This window comes from Larimichthys crocea, chromosome VI (genome assembly GCF_000972845.2).
Source record: "Larimichthys crocea isolate SSNF chromosome VI, L_crocea_2.0, whole genome shotgun sequence".
Classification (NCBI taxonomy): Eukaryota; Metazoa; Chordata; class Actinopteri; family Sciaenidae; genus Larimichthys; species Larimichthys crocea.
In genome coordinates, this window is record NC_040016.1 from 17,923,889 (window position 1) to 17,944,581 (window position 20,693).

Below are 20,693 nucleotides of genomic sequence, written 5' to 3' on the forward strand. Positions count from 1 at the left end.
CTACTAGGTGCATCAGTAGATGTCATCATAACATATTTTATCTGTATCTGTTGCTCAGTTGGTCAAAGCTGACTCATCATCTGTCCATCCTAAAAATATTGCAAACTTCTATGCAAGTTTTATAGTTTAAACATATTGCTATTAATATATGATAACTATTATATAAAAACTTTGTTCAGGTGTCGAGTCAAAGATAAGGCAGCGCAGTGCCCAGTAAAGATGTAAATCTAATATTCATTTGTAATGAGGGTGAGATCCTTATCAACATGTAAGGTTTTTTGTAAATTTATTCGCCAAAAATTGCTAATAGGAATGAATGGGAAACCCCGAAAAAAAAAATTCAACAGACATTTTTAACAATGAACTGCTCTGGCATACTTTCACCGAGAGACTTCATTTGACCTTTAAAATGTAGGTACTCTTGCCTTCTCTTCAGGGATTCACTTCACTCATCGACAGCTTTTAACATTTTTAAACTATCAAGGCTTAAAGTTAAGCAGGTTTTTACTCAAATTTGTGGGTTTATAATGGATGTGTATTGCGCGGAATGTTTGAGCTAGAGTGGATGACATCATCAGCTAGAGTGAGGAGCAGAGAGAAAAATCAGTGAAAAAATAAAACGTATTCGACTACCATGGCCTCAAATGCCCCACTACAGACATGATTTATACATAGAAACGTAGGAAAATGTGTCTTCTCACTCACATTCGTCTGCTAAAGCTGTGAGCCTTATAGTTTTGGCGTAACACAAAAAGATGCGCCACCAACACCCATCCACAGCCTCACAGACTGCCATGTTAAAAAGGCGGGAAAATTTCTGGAGGAAAGCAGAAGTAACGCTTCTTTGAATCGCTCTAAAGGTCACATTTCTTCACTTTATCAACACAAAATAACTATGTAGACGTTCAGGAAGGGCTCAGGATGCTCAAAGTTAAGCCGGTTCAATGATTGGAAATACGGTTTGGCCAGAAATCCTTCCTGTTCGAGGGGTGGTCTCAGCATTTTCTCTCTCTCTCATACTTCTCTCACTTAAGCATAGTAATGACCATCTTTCACATGCAGGACACAGTACTTTTCATGTGTGAGTTTTATTTGAATAATGCCAGAATTAAACGGACAGCTCATTTATAAAACAAATATGAATATTCCACATGTTTTATTCTCTATACAGTTTAAACATTTCTAATACTAAAAATAATTATCTAACACATCCAAAAGGCCACATTTAAGTTACAATAGAAGTTGCAACAGATCTCTAATAAATAAAATATGTTATTAAAATATATATATTCTTTCCCTTTGTGGTTTGTGAAGTCTTGATATAAAATCCCCTTATTTCACTGATGTAGTATTTTCTCCAAATAAGCATCCATCTATGATAATGAGATTTAAAAACAAGTAAAAAAAAAAACTTTATCTACAGTTTTTAAAGCAAACTCAGCCGAGCTGAGCTTCATCATTTATGGCTAATTGATGGAGAAATACAGTAATGCAGCCAAAGAAATGGAGCATAGTCAGCTGTGTTTTTTTGTTGAGTTATCCACTTATAAAAGGACTGTTTAAACGCACAACTGTAGGATAGTGCAGACCCCAGAACAATGCAAAAACAAATAAACAGGAATTGTGAGAATACAGTGAACAACCAATAAGGTTATCAGCTGCAGGAATACATAACCAAAGCAGAGAACAAACACATTGTTCTCACTTTGTTTATATAGTTTTGATGCATGTATATACAAAAAAAAATAGAGATTCTTCAAAAACTATATATCCGTGTCATCTTTTTCACAAGCGTAATACATCTAAGTTGGTTGTTAGGTTTAGTTGCAGCTGCAGAGACAAAAGTGGTTCTTTACTCTCGGCCTCCTCCCATGATCTGTAGCAGGAAGCTGAACAGATAGATGATGTCCAGGTAGATGCTGAGGGTGGCAAAAATATATTCCTCCGGACTTATACTGTAGCGCTTGTTCCCTAAGAGCAGCTGAGTGTCAAATGCCAGGAACTGTGGTGGAAAGAGGGGCAGAGGGAGAAAACAAGGAGAGTAAATGAACAATAATAATAATAATTAAAAAAAACTTCAGCTGGACAATGCTGAGGTTTTGATGAAATTGTGATTCTCACCAGAGTAAAGAGGATGGCTCCTCCCACAGCGTAAATGGCATGTAACCAGGGAACCTGTGGTGTGAGACAAAGCATTACAAAACACAGTTAAGAAGGATAGCAGGATGCTTACTTAAGAAAGACAAGCGCAGCGCTTTGCCAGATTATCTGCAAGGCTAATCCGTTCTCACACACCCAAATACAGTCTGCATCACTCGAGGCATTAGCCTGCAACTGTTAAACTTATCAGCTATTTTAGACTTCTTCGAGAAAGGTGTGTGTGTAAAACTGATTGGATGGAGGAGCCGAACTTACATATCCAAAAGGGACGACAATGGAGATGGTGATGGCACAGAGAAGCATGACCATACACAGAGAAAACAGGACACCCTCGCAGGATGTGACATCGATCTGCGACAGGAGAGAGAAAACAAGGACGCAATAGGATGAGATTGATTTATTTCATCTGTTTATCCTTGAACAAAATCTGTTCAGCGTCAGCGTGTTTTTCTCACCTTGCTCTGGAAGCTGAAGATGGTGACGGAAAGACACACCAAAGCTGTGATTCCCAGACACAGAACCACTGATGTAGTGTTGTAGAAGCTGGAGGAAGAGAAGTCAGTCACACTCTCTGTCTTTTATTGTAGTAATGTGTCAGACACCAACATAAACGCCCGCCTTGCATCATAATATGTATTTACCTTGACATAAATCCCATCATGAAGGCCATGCTCAAAGTCTGTAGGAAAGGGCAAAGAAAGGTCACCACAGTTAGGCTTTATATGTAAAAATCTTTTTTATAATTTTATGTTTTCATGGTGAGGAATACTTACAAAGAGAACTAGCAAAATAATATTCCAGGGAAACTGCCTCCTGTTGATGTGATACCAGTTTGTCAACAGAACTATTCATGAGCTTTAATGAATATTTGTGTTGTTATTTATAATGCAATGAAACCTTACCTCAGGTCTCCACAACAGCTGAGTGCAATGTAGGTTACAAAGAACGTGAGGCTGGCGAGAAGAGGAGAAAATGATGTGATCAATAAAGTAAGAGGAAAAAAAAGGCGACACTATGATGTGAGCTATGACGTATTTTCACTTACTATGATGCCATGTACAAGCCTGGATGAGTCTGAATAAAAAACCTCACAGGTTCACTGTGGAGACAGAGAATAACATGTTAAATAATCAGTTTCGTGTCAAAGTGGCAAAAAAATGTTACCATTGATAAAGAGTAGACTAGTTACCAGAATGAGAAGAGACTAACTATGCCCACTGTCACGAGCAGCTGAACCATGAGGATGGCGTAGACCTGCGGGAGGACATACACTGTGTCAGAGCAACGGGGAGTCTGACTGCTGCTATAAACTGCTGTCATAATGTCACAAACAGTGTTTGTACCTTCCTGATGAAGGTCCGTCTGATGGTTTTGTCGTCAAAGGCGAACTGGGCCTCCATTTCTCCATAGCCTGAAGAAAGAGGAAAAAAATCGTTCAGAGAAATCACAATGCACGAGGCATCACCCGGTACTTTATGTAAGTATATATACTTTATATACAAGACTAGACAAGTTATGACTAAGAGGAAAAACATACAAAGATTAGTTTTTACCTGCAGTGGCTTCCAGATAAGTCGGGGGCTCATTGTCATCGCCGACCTGCTGGGGTTGAATTCTGGTTTAGTAGGGTCATTACAACTTTTAATGAGATACATGAGAAGCCAAACTGTATAAAATAAAAATGGTGTTAACTCACACACATTAATCAGTACGGTTCTAATTTTACTTTTATTTATTTCTCTACAAAACAGCCTTCACATTTATTATTTCAAAGGATTAGGATGGATGTGATGGGCTTCTGTTTTTTTCCATAGCCAGGCGACACTAAAGCTGTAGCACAGAGAAACCAATGTTCATTAAATGAGCTCTTTCATACCTGTATATACCTTTTATACCTATTTTGCTGTGTTGTTTTCAATAAAAGAGACCAGAACTGTTTCTGATATCTGATATTTGATGGCAACATCTGGAGCCAGATCTCTACAATTTGAATTCAAAGTAATCTATTACAGTTATTTAAAAAAAAACTTATGAAATGATATTAAAATATCACAGATCTTTATAAAGAAATCCCTACACGTTACATTACAAAGCTTGTATTGTGACTTTAAGGAAGGAAAGTCAAAAACATACCTTTCCTTTTTTCATGATTTTTCCTTTTCTGAAGTCACACGTAAAATATTTTGCTCTCTCAGCTCCTCTTTCTCTTGTTTAATGAGGCCTGTGTGCTCCCAAACACTGCGACTGGTGAGCAAAAGTGTTGTTGTGGAAATAGCTGTTGCTCTGAGTTTGTCTCCAGTGTGCGGATTACACTGAAGCTTTATAGGCCTCCATGTGGTTAATCTCTCTCTAACCCTGATCCTACACCCACCCCACGCTCAGCCTAATGAGGTCGTTCCAGTAAAGTCCAGGTAGTCTCAGAGCACTTACATGAAGTCAGACTGTACCACTGTTGTTGCTAAACAGGGGTGTCATTTATGTCACTTTGATGCTACAAACTGTCCTGGGACAGTTAATCATCCTAGAGCTAATCAGAAAGATTCAAAGGATTTACATATCTGAATTACATATGCGTTACGTAACATATTTTGCAACACTTTAAGAGAAAAAATAGGGGTGTAGACACAGAAGATATTTGAGCATTATAAGAATATATCATTAAAACAAAGCCGACAGCCTTTTTACATGTGAATCTGCTTGCATACATTATCAATATATTATTATCAAGAGATTTTAGAATGTATAAAACTTTGTTTATCAAAGATCAAAAAAGTAACAGTAGACTAGTATTTATTAGTCATGTATAATGTGATGATTGTCAACAGTGGTAACCTCGTGAACTACATGACATCATGTTTTTTGTGTAAGAGGCTGGTTTAGTAACAGACTAATTAGATTGAAGTTAAGAACATTATGAAGTGCACACATAACCTCACCATAAACAGTAATAATGAGATTTACCGGCAGGCGCCCACCTTTGAATTGCTAACACAGTTAGACACAACACTACCAATACAGAGCATGAAGTGAGGACACACATACAAAGATAATTAGTGATCACATTTCAAGGTTTCCCCTTCCACTGACAGCCAGCAAAATGTATGAATTAGGATATATAAAGTGGATAATGTTACATTATTTGAATACTTCAGGAAATATGATCTTTATTCTAAATAAACAATGTTTGAAACCACAAAACCAGTGTTTCCATTCCTTCTTTCATTCATTCATTTATTCATTCATTCATTGAGTCACTGTGGAGTAACTCAAGGTTTTACATCTTTCTTTCTTTTTAACATATTAAGAAATTTTGAATGAATTACTTTATGCCAGAATGTAACTAAGTACATCTAGCTAAGTACTAGGTACACAAGTCTAAACTTGAGGCACTTGTACTTTACTGGAGTTTTTCCATTTTATGCAGCGTTATACTTTAACTCCACTGAATCTCAGAGGTAAATATTGCACTTTCTTTTTTAACATTTGTCTGACTTCTTTAGTTACTTGTCAATCTTCAGATTACACTTTCCCATAGCCTTCCTGTCCTGTGCAAACCATGTGATGATTCTGAATTTGTGTTTTCCTGATAAACTTAAACTTGAAACTAAAACGTGATATACGGTTCTCATAGGACAGCGATGCTACAAACATATACTGATCGTACAGAATATGATGCACTAATGTAGATAAAACTAGTCAACTGTATATAAAATAATTCAAATGATTTAAAAAAACAACTAAAATACAACACATATTAATGCAGCAGTAAAACTAAAGAGCCATTTTACTGTAGAATAAGTACTTTTATTTTTATTGCTACATACATTTAGCTGATGGGACTCAAGTATTTTTTTTGTGTGTTCAGTGTTGTATTGATACTTTCATACAACAATGAGGAAGAGAAAAATGAAATAATTCTGACACTATATAATGATGTGAATGATATATAAATTTTATTTCATTATAAAAGTATATGCAGATACCTCATGTCATAAACATGTTCAAGAAAAAAATATATATGTGTACTTCCTTCTTCTGACCAGTAGATAGCGCCAGTAGGCAATAATATATTAGTTAGTACAAAGCTGAAAGAAGGGATCTTCATAATATTATTATCCCTCGAGTATTTTTGTCCTTTGCTTCTTTGCCCAGGGAAGTAAGTTGACCTTTGGACCAGAGGGATAAGACAAACTGTCTCTTTGACTTTTGATGGTGACAGCATGGAATCCACACTATCTTCCCTTCCTCCAATTGTTTTTTGCAAGGTAAACAAGAATAATGTGAACATTGAGTTTTGTGCAAAGACACAGATTTAAGTTAAAGTCTGAGTTTTGTGCATTATGTTCTAGGAAGATAAGTTAAAGTCTGAGTTTTGTGCATTATGTTCTAGGAAGAATAGCAAATGCTCCGTTTTTTTTTGTTTTTTTTTGACTCGCTGAGTTACATTTTAAAATCATATAGGAAGAGAGTAGCAGGTTATGAATTATATTGGTCTTTTATAAAATAATCTAAAACAAGCTGGTTCCTTTTAAAAAAATGTAAAACTCAATATCAATCCAATGAGGTCAGTGTGCTTATTTATTATGTGTTAAAGCGCCATGAGATTTTTTTTTAAAAGAAAATGATGTGTGTGTGGTATCTTCGATCTGCTGAAGAAGACCATGTGATGTGGTCAAAAGCTCCAGAGCAGCTACTAAACAGACCAGACATGGTGAAATTTGTTATTTAAACAGTTGTTTCTAAGGTCATGAATGAACTTTGGACCTGGTCATGGTCTAGATCCTTTAAGATGCCCTGTGATACACACACACACACACACACACACACACACACACACACACCTCTACCATTACATTTGTCTATGCTGTTGTGGAGTAATAGGTTGGTATTATTGATTGTGACAGATGGGACATTTGGTTTCAGTAATAATCCTGGCCCCTGTGTCTAATCATAAAATAAATGTGTTCTTGTTGTTATTGTCCTGGCCTGTAGGTGGCATGTGAAGACCACAACGTGATTCATAGAAAGGACTAGAACACTGGTTCTTCACTCCAGCAGAGACAGTGCTGAAACTTTTACTGTGGGAGAGTTTTAGTTTAAGTTTTGTTTTCGAATAAGAGTTCACTCGAGTACAAGTAAATGGAGGTCATAAGGTAGCTTATGGCTGATGCGTCATTTTTCATTTCTTGGCACTGTCAGGGAGCTGCGTGCTGTTGCTGCTAGAGTCTGCCAGAGAGTCACCTGATGTGGAGGAGATTTATTGCTTTTATCTGGTTGCAATATTGAAATGAACATACTGGTGGATATGTGCCTCCTGATAATCATATGAGGAGTCACAGGTTCTTCTAAGGCGAGGGTCGTCGATCATAAATACCTCAGAGAGACTTCATTTTATCATTTTGCTCTGTGCAAAAGACATTTTGTATTTCTCTGATATTAAAGGTATATATAATTCACATACATGCACAGACTTGATGACGGAATTCTGTTTATGGAAAACGTTTGTACTAGTTTCTCTCAGATCGCAGACGTGGGTGCTTTGCCTTGTGCTGTCTGGCACCCTGACTATTCACCTCCACAGTATTTGCATACTCACGTCCAAAATTAACCTACAGTGTCATATTTGCATATTTGCACTCAACAGAATCCGTCTCAGTTTATAGCTTCCCTCTGAATGCCTGCTTGTTTGTTGTCTGTCGGCGTCAAAGAACTTTAAACCTTGTATTTACAGCCCTTTGCATTACATTTTCTCATCAAAAAACTAAAGCGTTGTCTCTCATTAGTAATAAGCCCATGATGGCTCTCAGATCTGGTGCACAATTGGCTGATTGCCTCTGTTGCTAGGCTACGGCTCCATGGTATGCCTCAGCAATACTGACGGGGATCATCAACGTTCAAGAAAAAAAGAAGATGAGCACAAGCAAAGAAAATGCTATATAATGTTATTTAATAATGGTACTCTATGGTGTAACCAGAAAACATTTACAAAATATTCACAAGGTGATGCAGTCAGTCGACAATACATTTATTTCAATTATATATCTTCAAATAAAAAGTTTATACTCAGAGCGCATGGTTTAAATGCTGCTTTCTCTTTGCAGTCTGTAGAGCAATCTATTATTTGTGACATCAATACTAACTTCATTTACATAATCCAAGAATCTGCAAACTAGCAAGGGTAATATACAAAATTTACAACAAAAAAAACACCTCAACATATAACCCCATCGGACATGGTCTAAAATGACCAATAATTTCTCCCTGATTACCGCATACAAATACAATGCAACTTACTCTCATTTCTTAAAAATGTTATACATTTCTCAATCACAAATGGGTGATTTTTCATGAAGTTTTCCCACATGACAACATGTTGTGAAAAATAGCTTATGTCGTTTCAACAGGGCATACACAAACGTCCTCCCCCCAAACTGTGTATCAGACATTTCTATTGCTATGTTATGTATTGATTTCTCAATGTATGGAAAGTGCCCTTTTACACACGGTAGCATGGATGTACTGTAAGTAGTCATTGCTGGATGAATGATTGGTGAATGTTTGTACATGCTCCTTTTTCTCTGGGCGGGAGGATGTGCTTCCCTCTTGTTAGCTTTGTGAGCTGGGATAGGGAGGGGGGGGTAAAGTCTAGGGAGGAATAACAGGCTCTTTCTTCTTTTTTAGTCTTCAGAACAGAAAGCTGGCTATGACAAGCTCCGGGAGGGAGAGGTGATGACTTGATGGTCTGATGTTGATTTGAAGAAAACCAAGGAAGAACTCTTATGTTTTGATAGTTGTTGGGGTTTTTTTTTTCTAGCAATCCTGGAAACAACTGGAGAAGGAATCGGTTTGAGTTCAGGAGCCTCCACCTCCCACTGTGCCTACATCCTTCACTGATATTTTTTCCACGCAGCGTTAGACTTGGCACAGTTCCCACAACAACTGTCCATCATGCATAGGCCAGTGTACTGTATGTGGCAGGCCAGGCTTGCATGGGGAACCATGGAGGTTTCCCCAAAGCAGATACCTCAGTCAGTTTTTTAGCTCTTTGAACTCAAGGATCTATGCGGAAAGCTAAAAGCTTGTCAGAGTGATGGTTGTTCAGGGTGCGCAGGTCGGGCAGACGTAACAGCAGCTTTGAGAAGAGGGTGCTGTCGTCTGGGCGGCGACTGGTGATGAGAGAGCGCAGAGCTTTTATTAGATTCTCCTGCAGCTGCTCCACTGCTCCCACCTCCACTATACCAGAGCAATCTGCAGAAAGAGAGGAGGAATCGAGGTCAGACCAGGGGAAATGCGTGCATACGGATATATGTATGCATACATGTATGTATGAGTATGTCTTACCAGCAGAAACCAGCACGACAGCCATGAACAGGGCCATCTCGTCTGGCTCCAGGCCCAAAGATCCTAGCTTCTCGCTGAAATCAAACATGGCGTCCAGTAAGGAGCCCATGCCAAGAGCCCTCAGTGATGCCAGTGAGTACGTTTGCCCATTCAGGAAGGTCACCGTCCTCTCCTTGGGGTCAAACAGTGAGCAGAACCTCACCATCAGAACCTGTAGACAGAATCAGACCAGGTCAGCATCAGAAAACACTCACAATGGATCAAAAGTAGAAATGTAGCAACAGATTTAACTGGACATACCTGGAAAGTGCCAGATTTGAGCAGCATGACCTGATCGTGCTGGCTGAGTGTTTGGAAGCCTGGGATGCTCTTAGCAAACTCCACTACCTCTTTAACAGCAGGGGTGAAGCACTGGGAGAAAGACTCCCACACTTCCTGACTGGAGCGACTGGCCGGAGCCACGGGACATGAATTGAGTGGACACGCCTGCAGGAGAGACAAAGAAATTATAAGATGTGTTATGGACTTTTTTTTATTGACACTAAATTGATAGATACTCACATACTCGGTAATAAAAAAAAGTCTTACCAGCACTTTGGCTCCTCCATTTAACTTCCAGGGGCAAGGGCTTTGGTTCTGGGAATCCCTTGCTGGGTAACTATTCTGATTGGCTGAGTAGGACTGATGTGATAGGCTGCCACTGAAGGGACACTGATTTTGATTGGAGGAGAAGTTGTACTTGGCGTTATCGACGTTAGTGTTAGCAGAGTTTTCATTGTTGGTGGGCCCAACAGGGCAGGTTGTAGGGACATGGTAGCTTGATGTCAGGTTCGCCTGCTCCCCTTGAACTGGAGTCTGGGTTGCTGAGTGCGACAGGGAAGGCTCCTGCGCTGAACCGTTCTGGAAAGACGAAGTGGCGACGTTGCTGTTTCCGGCAGCCATCTTGAGCGGTTTCTCGTCACTGTTCATTAAATTGCCGCGGTAAGACTGCGATACGGAGCCCGCTCCTTCAGTCGTCTGGTTCTGTGGACTGCAGGGGGCGTCGGAGGGAGGCGACACCTCCATTTCCATGGAGGCGGATTCGTTGAGGCTGTTCATGTAGCTCTGCATCTCATCCAACAGTCTCTGCTTCTCCCGTTTGGGAATACGCCCAAAACGCACAGCTGAGGACAAACAGAAGGGAGCATCCCCTGTTAGCATTTACTGGCATCAGGCATTGATATTGCTGTCAGCTCCTCACTGGCACGACTTGAATTAATACATTATATAAATACATAGCTATAAAGACTTTCATATTCAACCAGTATAGAGAAGAAGCCACTTCTTCCTGTGGATTACTAATCCTGAGACCTCCTCCTGTCCCTGACTATTCTGTGTCCATCACAGCTGTTTCACAACTACACGGACACATAAACCTTCACCTCATCTGACTGCCTTATTCTTATCTCTAGCCTTTCCAATCCTCCCTTCCCCCCTTTTCAATGCTGCACCTCCACTGACAGCACTATTTATAGCATGCTGTATGCTACACCCCCCGTCTCTCTCCCTCCCTTTCGGTCTTCTAGTTGAGCACTCGCTCTTCTCTTTTTCTGTGGAAGTAGGTCACTGGGCCAACAGCACTAAACATGATGTCATTAACAGCAAAGTGAGTGAAAAGTGGAAAGGTCAGAAAGCCAAGGTAGGCTGCAGGAGAAGTGAAGAGAGAGGTTGAAGGTGATTTTTTTATTTTTTGAGGGGGGTGTCAAAAATGTATCCGCGAGCAGGTGTTATGTCTTCGAGTGGGTCGGTAACGTGGGTAGAACTAATAGCACGCTTCTTTCTTTTTAAATTAATTTGTGCGCGTATTCAGGAAATTGAAAACGGATCAAATCTGCTTATTAATAATAAAGTTTCCATGTTGCGGTCTGATGAATTAGCAGGTGATTTTTCACTGCCGCATTTTTTTGCCTTTTTTGGGTCAGCTAAAAATGTTTGCTCCAGAAAAAAAAAAAAAAGCATGATTTATTATCACCTAGTTTAGCCCGCATCCCGGGAGATCGGACTCCTGCAGTGAAATGATGCAGTAGAGCAGATTAAATGTATTAATATTATTTTAATTTCTAGTCAAGCACTGCAGGTTTGCATGATTAACAAGGCAGAATAACATTACATCTGAAATGATTGTTTGTAAGTGTCATTGTTGGGGGGAAAAAATAAATAGGTAGGACTGTACATCTTGGTGGACACATGGGGTAATCAACAACTTTGTGCCCCAGTTTCCCAAAATAAACTATATTTGTCACAGTTTCTCTATGACTGATGACTACTGGGACACTCGGGCTCCTCTTGCCATAAATCAGACAGCAGGGCAAGGAGAGAAGACGACAGAGGGGAACAAAAGACAAAAGGAGGGGAATGGAGAAAGAAGATGAGGAGAAAATGAAATTCTGTGGCGAGGGGCCACCTGCTCTCACATCTGATTCTCTATGTAGCCCTGCATACATGAATCAATGAACCCCTCTCCTCTACTGTAGGAACATAGAGGGGAAAATACATTTCAGTTTTAGTTCCCATACGTCTAAATATCTACTTTAAACACATTAACACTGTCTCTCACCATCTCTGGACATGCCCACGGAGAGACACTTCTTAAAGCGGCAGTGCTGGCACCGGTTTCGGTTCATGCGCATGATGAGACACTTTTCATTCTTCACGCACATCTTGTAGTGGATATTCTGCTGAATGCTGCGCCTGAAGAAACCCTGGAGAAGGCACGAGAAGAAAGAAAGAAAGACATTGTTAGGTTTCTTTTGAGGGCCACGTATCTGTGTGCATGTATCTACTGAAAACAAAGACATGACCTAATACTGTCTTTGTTCAAGTCTCACCTTGCAGCCCTCACAGGCGTGTACACCGTAATGGAAACCAGATGCAATGTCCCCACACACCTTACACAGAAGCACCATACCTCCGGTCTCTATGAAAGAGGCATACATCCATCAACACTGAGAAATACAATATAAAAAGTGCTGGCAGGTAAATGCAGAAGAGAACATGAAGGATATTGAGGGGGTACTTACTGGTGAATGTGCCAGTGAAGCCACAAGGTCTCTTGGCCACTGTGGGATGATTGTAGGTTGCCGATGATACCGTCGTTATTTGCGAAACGGGAGCATTGTTTACTTCAGGAAACTGGAAGACCATTCGCGGGGAAGGAGTTCCTCCCCCTTGTTCCCCTCTCTGCTTCAGGGCCCCAATCTCCTGAAAGGAGACACCCTCTGGGGATGAAGGCTGCGAGTGGGAGGAGGGCGACTGGGTCTGGTATCCACTTGAAGGGCTGCCAGGACTCGGGCTGGCACTGCCGGACGAACCAGCATACAAGATGACACCACCTGGAGGAACATAGAGGGGCAAAAAAAAAAAACTGAGTTCACTGAACTACATCTAGGACGATGTTCACGAGCACAATGTGAGTGGGAGTGGAAGTGTTGAGCGATGCTCTACTTTGATTCAATGAGCCTACTTGGCAGGTTTCCACAACCACACACAAAACCCTGTCCGTGTTGCGACAACAAGAAATTTGAGAGTCTAATCTGTTAGATGATCAAATAAAAAAAAAAGGCTTTGTCACGCCAGTGGGTGTGTTGCTTTTATGGAACACTGATCCTTTGGCTTCATTGGAGAGCGTTATGTGAATAAATAATGCTGAATACACAATGCCCAGGTAAGATAAATACCCTTATCTGTGGGTTGGGCCAACACCCACGCACAGGTTATTTTATCATAAAAAAAGAAATCTTACAATATATTGACAAATATATTACATTTCTGTGACACAGTATCCTCAAATGTGTCATACCCCAGCAAAGACTATCTATGTAGAATATTAAGTCATTATATGTTCTCAATGAGTGCCATAGAAACATATATTATACATAAACAGGCCTTTGTTTAGAGATGTCACATCAAGTCGGAGATGCCCTATTACCCCTGAACACAACACCCATCCCTTGTTTTGCAGACTGAGTTCTTCCCTGCAAGATGAAAGACTGCCCCTCACGTGCAGGCTGAGCCAGCCAGCTCCCTTCCTGTTAGCTCTGAGCACTGAGTCTCTCCTCTCCCTCATCTCGCCCCCTCCCTTCGTCTCTATCCTCCTCCCCCTCCTGCCTCCTCCCTCCCTCCATCCCTCCCTCGCTCCCTCCCTCCCTCCCCAGTTTGGCTGCGGGCCTGCAAACCCATCTATCCGCCAGCCACCTGACCGGGAGCTCACATGGACTCTTGACACAGTTCCCGCCCGGCTCACAAGGCTCTTTGCGCAGTCCCGTGTAGACAACAGCAGCAGCAGTACAATAACAAGCGCCAGGGCTGATCACGTTTGGAATAGAAGAGGGCTTTAATGCTGTGACTACAGACGTGAGGGGGGGGGAGCAGGGCACAGCTACCTTATGTCTTTGCATTCCACAGAGTGACTAGAAACTGTGCAGAGGGTGACAGTCACGTTGTTGCTGGCTAATATTTCGACACACTCGATTTGCTTTAGTAAATAAAAATGACTATTATTTAGCAATGATATCACACCAGTGTGTTCATGGCAAATGCAAACGCACTAAATGTATTTACTCACTTTAAAAAGCTTGACATAATTCTTTAAATAAAATTAAAAACAGTCACGAGAACAGAATCTCTACTAACGCAGACATTTGTGATTTTAAGAATATATATATTGTTTATATATCTGCTTGTTTCGGTGGCCCCCCTTATGATGATCCACATCTTGAGTTCAGAGTTTGTCCTGCTTTTCATTTGCCGTTCGATCACTGTGTCAAAAGTCTAAATACCTCAGCATGAAAGCCTGCCTGCCAAAACCTTTAAAACGGCATGCTCCACATTCTTCATTCACAATCTGCGTCACTTGACTCATATCGAGATGATCACGTTTGCACTTTGTGGGTCACTGTCACTTGGTCTAAGACGTAGATGTTTTCATGGAAAACAGCTTTGTGACACGTACAACATCAGCCCAACAGGTCACTGCAGTCAAGTTTAGGGACTAAATGTGAATTGGCAGTGTTATCTCAGGTCTACACTGTCATGCTGTGCGCATTTCCTCTCAAGGTCCTTGAATCATCTGAGTCTCCTGTGCTCTCTCTCTCTCTCTCCTTGAGAAAACACGTGCTGCGTTTCTGTTTAACTCGAAGTGCCTCCTTAATTCCCCAGCTCACACGTGTCAACACTGAATGCGAGGTACCCTGGTGGCCTGACAGCTTATGCGTGGTAGGCAGCTCTGGTATCAGACTTTGAAATGTAGCATGTGCCCGTTTATGTTTCCTGTGTGTTCGTGTGAGAAAAAGATAAAAAAAACTTTATGGACATTGCGTAGCAACTGCAGAGGACACACAGTCACATGAAGTGCACACCCACTTTCTACGTTCACTGTATCTGCCCCCTCTGGCATAAAAAACTATTCATATTCTCTCTTGCTCACAGCTATTTCCTGGAATCCGGTTTGACTGGGAGCCAGGGCGAGCTCTGGGAATACCATCCCCTGCTGTACAAAAGGCACAGGTTACAACATGTGACCTGTGAATACACACAGAGCCATAAGGACTACATAATAAACAAAAACCCTCTTCCGCTCCTCCTTTTGCCAATCCTCTATGACCTCCCCTCTCATGTGTTCCCACCCCCTGGGCATGCATGCACGCATGGATGGCAGGCAAACTGTATAGACATTATGTACATATGAAGTCTAGAGGGGAGACACTACCCCTCCCCTTAACTCCAGCTACATGTGAGTTTACAACTGAACATGGGCAGTAAGCCTCACTCCACGTGTAACAGCTGCCCACATGTCATGTGTCTATTTATGAAGGGCTTTAAAAGCAGGATGGGTGAAAACAATACGAGGGCAAAATTTTCTTAATGAACCCCCCTGGTGATTGTTTATTGCTCTATAAAATAAAATAAAAAACATGATCATATGACTCCATTGCACGCTGTTCCAGTTTGAACTTGTGTTTAAAGGAGTTCAAAAGTTTAAAAAGACACATCCCCGTACATACGTCATAGAAGAAGGATACACTCACTCTTTGGAGAAACACTATCCGTCACCTGAATCAAGCTCGGCTTTTAATGTGAATTACCTAGCTGCGTGATCATCTGTCAAGCTGACTACCACGAGGACTCTGGTTTCAGGACTGGCATCAGAGTTAAACATTAGGCTTATTGTTCGTGTTGGAACGAAGGACACCTGTGACACATTCATTTGTATAAAAAAAAAGATACTTGCTGTTCCATTTTCTGCTTTTAGGTCACAGAGCCAGCTCTCTGAACACTGGAGGTTACATTAAATGTGGTCACTTGTCGGCAATGATCATCTCTTACTAATAAAAGCGCTGCACTGTGTAATCATCCCTTCTGCAGACGCAAAACTATACTGAGAACTACTATACTACTAAACAATAATTGTACTGTTAAATCTTGAAGCAGTGAAGTTGAGGGGAGACTCTGTGGATGACTTCTCTTGACAGTACACTAAACTGAATTATATTTGATTAAGGCACTCACTGATGATTTATTATCATGTCTTATTAATGCATTTAACCTTAATTTGACTGCTGTGAAACTGAATTTGTAGAAAAGAGACAACAATTATTCCACAGATCATGTCACATAGCATGATGATTCATTTAGAGACACAATATTTCAGATTATCATATAATATTTCACTGATCCGCAGCTTCAATTGTGTTGAATCTAACTATGTTGTACCAAAAAATGATTATGTGAGCACTGATATTGCTCAATGCCTGCATGATGATTCATTTAGCCGATAACCAGCACTGAAATAAAAAATTGTGGTGTGCGCAGTAAAAACAAGAACTGGTTAGCCATGTCACCCCAAACCCAAGAATGTAGGTTAATGTGTCACTGCAGACAACAAACAAACAAACCACACCTGACTATTAAACAAGCCTCTCTCTGCTTATTACTAATCAACATGTCCAAAGCAGATCTAGCAACCAGGAGGAGAGAGGGGAAAGGCTGATCACCCTCTCTCTGACCCACTGACCAAGCTGCACGGAGAGAACACGGAGGAATCCCCGTGCGGTGCCGAGCGCGCGAGCAGCAGAGTGCGTGCGTGCGTGTGTGCGCGCGTGGAGAAAGAAAGAGGGAGCGACCGGAGAGGGGCGGGGTGCTGCTGGGGAACCGAGCGGGGCACGTGGATACTGAGGCTGTATACACGTGCTGTAAGCTCGAGGCGGGGTAACTGCGTATTGAAAAAAAAAAAAAAGAGGCGCATGATTTCCAACATTATCACGACCGGTTTTTTACCCAGGGTGCACCGGGGAGGAGAATAGATGAGAAGCGATGACGGTCAAGGACGTTAGAGCCATTATTATTATTAGTATTATTAATTATTATTATTATTATTATTATTCTTCGCTGCCGTCCTATATTCGAGAGATAATCATTTGATATTGTTTTTAAAAACTGATATCGACCGGCTGGTAATAAGTAAGATATGGCTGCTCATTCATCATCATCATCATCATCATCATCATCATCATCATCATCATATGCTCCCTCTACATTAATAGGGTCATAATTCGGGTCCTGCCAGAACCGGATGTTTACTGAAAATCTTGATGTGAAATTTGGCACCGGTTATTTGTTTTTTTTTGCCTCAGTGGGCGTGACTGCGCCTTTGACACACTAAAGTTTGGAAAGGAAAAATGTTATAATATTCATACAAATCAGATGAGTCATACATCAACAACAACATATTAAACCCTCCCACACGCTGGGATATCTTTAGGGAGCCCAACCAAAAAGGACAGTACAGTGGACCGAGTGTGTGATTCATCTGATTATCAGTAACGTGAGAAAAGAGGCGACCGTGGGTTGGAGAACGTGCCCGGTCAGGGTCGTTTTGGGTCGCGCTTCACGTGAGTTTGTTTACATGGAGGGAATCGGAAGTCCGCGGAAAAGACTGACAGAGAGAGAGACAGAAAGAGAGAGAGAGAGAGAGAGGACTTCCCTCTCTCCGTCCTCAGATCACTCACTCAAAACTCACTGTCTGCAGCCCAAGATGCACTTGGCAACATGCCATGTGTTACAAAGCTGAATTACAGTTAAAAGCCTGACATGGTCACTCCATAGTGTGTGTGTGTGTTATTCGTGAGCATGACTCAAAACACAGCAGCTTCATGTGTCCTGATAAATGTGTGTTAACATACAGGATGAAAAAACAAACACACAGAGGCATCAATGCATGTATGCGCTTTAGTGTACCCACACACACACATATATATCTATATCTCTCTATATATATGCAGGTTTTTCTAAATGCAATCACACATAAAACATCCCTTTAAAGTGAGCAATACATTTGCATCGAGAATAACATTTGACGTGGAGAAAGTGCGGTGACATCGGCTCCCATAATGCACCATTGCCTGCTTTCTTAAATTACCGCCGTTTGGCACCGAAACGAATTTTCCAAGTGAATTCAAGCAACAATGAGACATGCGTAAAAAGCTTTACTTACCACCGGGGCTGTTGTCCATATTTCCCAGTAGATCGATGTTGTTCACTTTGTGTTCCGTGTCGTTTAAACTCTAGTACGCTTTTTCTTTCTTTCTTTTCTTTTCTTTTTCTTTAATGCTGCCTCTGCGTGCCACCGAGGAGTTTCGTTGATATGGGTGAAAGAGTCATGAACTGCCAAGGCATAAAGAGTGTATCCAAAAGCTCAGACCAGCAGGAGTGTGCACAGGGCATTGGGTGGTTTGGGTTCTTGAGAACAAGCGAAGAATTTGAAAAAAAGTGAAAAATATTTTTTCAAAAGAGGAAATTGGAGCAAAAAAAATAATAAATAACTTCCAAGGTGAGTCGATTGCTCGGTTCTCCTTCCCGTCTGCGCGCACCTTATGACGCCAGGCTGTGCTGCTCAGAGATATCACTTGGATATGGTTTGTCTAAATGACACACACAGAAAAAAAAAGCATCCAGCTGCTTAACCATGTACACTCACCATTAAAACATGAGCAGAGTGGAAGTAGTTTAAACACTCCTCCACTCATCAATAAGCAACACGCGTCCTAAAATAAACCAGCACGTTTTCAGGTGCCTGAGAAATGTGACCAGGTTTTTTTCTCTCTGTTCTCTTTTCGTGTGTCCCGTCTCAACCTCGCCTGTTAGTTGATGTGTATCAGGGATGTCTCTCTCTCTCTCTCTCTCCTCTCTCTCTCTTTCTGTCACGCTCTCTGAAAACATTTCACCCACCTCCTCTCTTTCTCGTGCCCCCACTCCTTTTTTTTTTTCCTCTCCTCACTCCGTGATTGGCTGAGAGCCCCGCGTGGAGACGGCACATTGGGCTCGTTCGACATTGGAATGCTGGTTAAAGCTCTACAGCATGTGCGCATGGCATGTGAGCGCACGCTGCCCTACTGACACACATTTTATGCTAATGAGCTGCCTGGGCTCCGGCGATAAGGAAACGAGGAAAGGAGGAAGAGAGAGAGAGAGGAAAGGAGAGGTCTCACTCCTGACGGCGTCTCTGGACTCAGGTTTTTGTTTGGTGATGCGCTTATTTAAAAAAATAAATCATAATAATAATAATAATGCCTCCAAGGGGAGCCATTTTCAAATAATGACGCCACCCAGTGAAGATCCAATGATTTCACCTTTGTGTTGCAGGCACGTTGTGCAAGACCCGCAAAGGCGATGAGTCCATTTCTTTTTTTTCTTTTTTTTTTTTAACCGTCAATGGGAATGATTAAGTGAGGGGGCATACCTCAGATTGTGGACACGTGTAATGTAGCATGTGCATCTGAGCTGAAATGTGTCACATGAGTCACCTTGGTTTATTTATTTATTTTGTATTGTTCATTTGTTTTTAAGCCAAGAAAGCTCTTTATTAATAGGTCTGTCACACCACATATAGTTTTTGTGTAGATGTTTAGCACACAGTTATATATTTATCTTCTATGCAAATGTTTAATGTTTAACCTCTCTGTACATATTTAAATTTAGATTTATCTCGGGTTAATTTTAACATATGGTTACTGTGTTATAGGTCAATTCTAATGTATGTTTAATGTATGTTTGCACGTTGCTACTGGATGCTTGAATTTCCTTTGGGATCAATAAAATATCTATCTATCTCTGTACATATTTAAATTTAGATTTATCTCAGGTTAATTTTAACATATGGATACTGTGTTATAGGTTAATTCTAATGCTTGAATTACCTTTGGGATAAATAAAATATCTATCTATCTATCTATCTATCTATCTATCATTGCATTTACATTTAATGAAATACTCTCGCTATTAATGATAGTAGCGTAAAATATATATTTAAAAAAAATAATAAATATAAATAATAAATATTAGTTTGTTTTTATTTTATATTCAAATTCAATCATTAGTCGTCACTTAAGATGGGAAAATATGATCAGGTTCAGCTGTATTGATCCCCTAGGAAACAAATGTAGTATTAAAACAGCATAGTAGAAATAAATATATGCAAATAAATGAATCTGAATTTTAAAAAGCTATATATAAAAAAATCCCCTCCTGTTCCAGTTTGCGTGAATAAAATGTAGGCCTATGTGCCAAATCAACAGTGCAGTCTTCTATAATTAAGCGGGGAAGGCACGTGGACGGGCTGTGACACATTCACCTCACATGATTGTGTTTTATTTTTTTACTTTCTCTGTCTTATATTTTTTATTTTGAAGCCTGTTGATTTGTTCTATGTTTATATATATATATATAGAGGCCTAAATATATATATGTCTATATATATAATACATTACATATCAGAGACAGTAATAATATCCCACAATGTGAGGTGAGTGTGTCAGTGCCTGTCCACGTGCCTTCCTCTCCGTGCAGGATCATGAACGCATGAGCACGGCGCATGCGCTCAGAGGACGAACGCCCACCCATCGTTTAACCGGAAAGTGTTGCAGTGTAACGATCTGCACAAAAAAAAAAAAAAAAAATAAAAAAAATAGACGATCTCTGCATGACGGAGCTGGCACGTGCGGGCAGGGCGGTGCTCACCGTGACTCCCTCCGCCCCTCCTCCCCTCCGTCACGTTTCCTTTTCTCTCTGCGTGCAGATTGTGTTTGCTCAAAGCCAAAGTAACGCCGGAGATTGGCTGGGACAGACTGAATGTAGGTCAGGAGCTGCTTGTGCATACA

General features: G+C 40.8%; 2 protein-coding genes across 5 annotated transcripts; both read right to left on the reverse strand.

Moving 5' to 3' along the window:
* Positions 1 to 1,224: 1,224 nt before the first annotated feature.
* Positions 1,225 to 4,343, reverse strand: faim2b (Fas apoptotic inhibitory molecule 2b). 2 transcript variants are annotated; one of them, XM_019276687.2, is made up of 12 exons: positions 4,294 to 4,343; positions 3,714 to 3,762; positions 3,504 to 3,571; positions 3,350 to 3,414; positions 3,206 to 3,259; positions 3,063 to 3,113; positions 2,934 to 2,973; positions 2,802 to 2,839; positions 2,616 to 2,703; positions 2,416 to 2,511; positions 2,122 to 2,175; positions 1,225 to 2,002 (listed from the first exon to the last, which is right to left on the reverse strand). In XM_019276687.2, the coding sequence occupies exons 1-12, from the start codon at positions 4,306 to 4,308 to the stop codon at positions 1,853 to 1,855; spliced, it is 768 nt and encodes a 255-aa protein (XP_019132232.1). In that variant the 5' UTR covers positions 4,309 to 4,343; the 3' UTR covers positions 1,225 to 1,852. The 2 variants fall into 2 exon arrangements, with proteins under 2 accessions (XP_019132232.1, XP_019132233.1); XM_019276688.2 differs by having other exon boundaries at positions 3,714 to 3,759; positions 4,294 to 4,338.
* A 3,749-nt stretch (positions 4,344 to 8,092) lies between these two features.
* On the reverse strand, positions 8,093 to 18,889 carry LOC104929060 (nuclear receptor subfamily 1 group D member 1). Of its 3 annotated transcripts, none has more exons than XM_027278967.1 (9): positions 18,766 to 18,889; positions 18,032 to 18,458; positions 12,561 to 12,872; positions 12,369 to 12,457; positions 12,098 to 12,242; positions 10,090 to 10,664; positions 9,802 to 9,987; positions 9,502 to 9,712; positions 8,093 to 9,408 (listed from the first exon to the last, which is right to left on the reverse strand). In XM_027278967.1, exons 2-9 carry the CDS (start codon positions 18,048 to 18,050, stop codon positions 9,212 to 9,214), a joined length of 1,734 nt encoding a protein of 577 aa, XP_027134768.1. In that variant the 5' UTR covers positions 18,051 to 18,458; positions 18,766 to 18,889; the 3' UTR covers positions 8,093 to 9,211. The 3 variants fall into 3 exon arrangements, with proteins under 3 accessions (XP_027134768.1, XP_027134769.1, XP_010741792.2); XM_027278968.1 differs by lacking the exon at positions 18,766 to 18,889 and adding an exon at positions 18,515 to 18,754 and having other exon boundaries at positions 18,032 to 18,276; XM_010743490.3 differs by lacking the exon at positions 18,766 to 18,889 and having other exon boundaries at positions 18,032 to 18,754.
* Between the last annotated feature and the right edge of the window lie 1,804 nt (positions 18,890 to 20,693).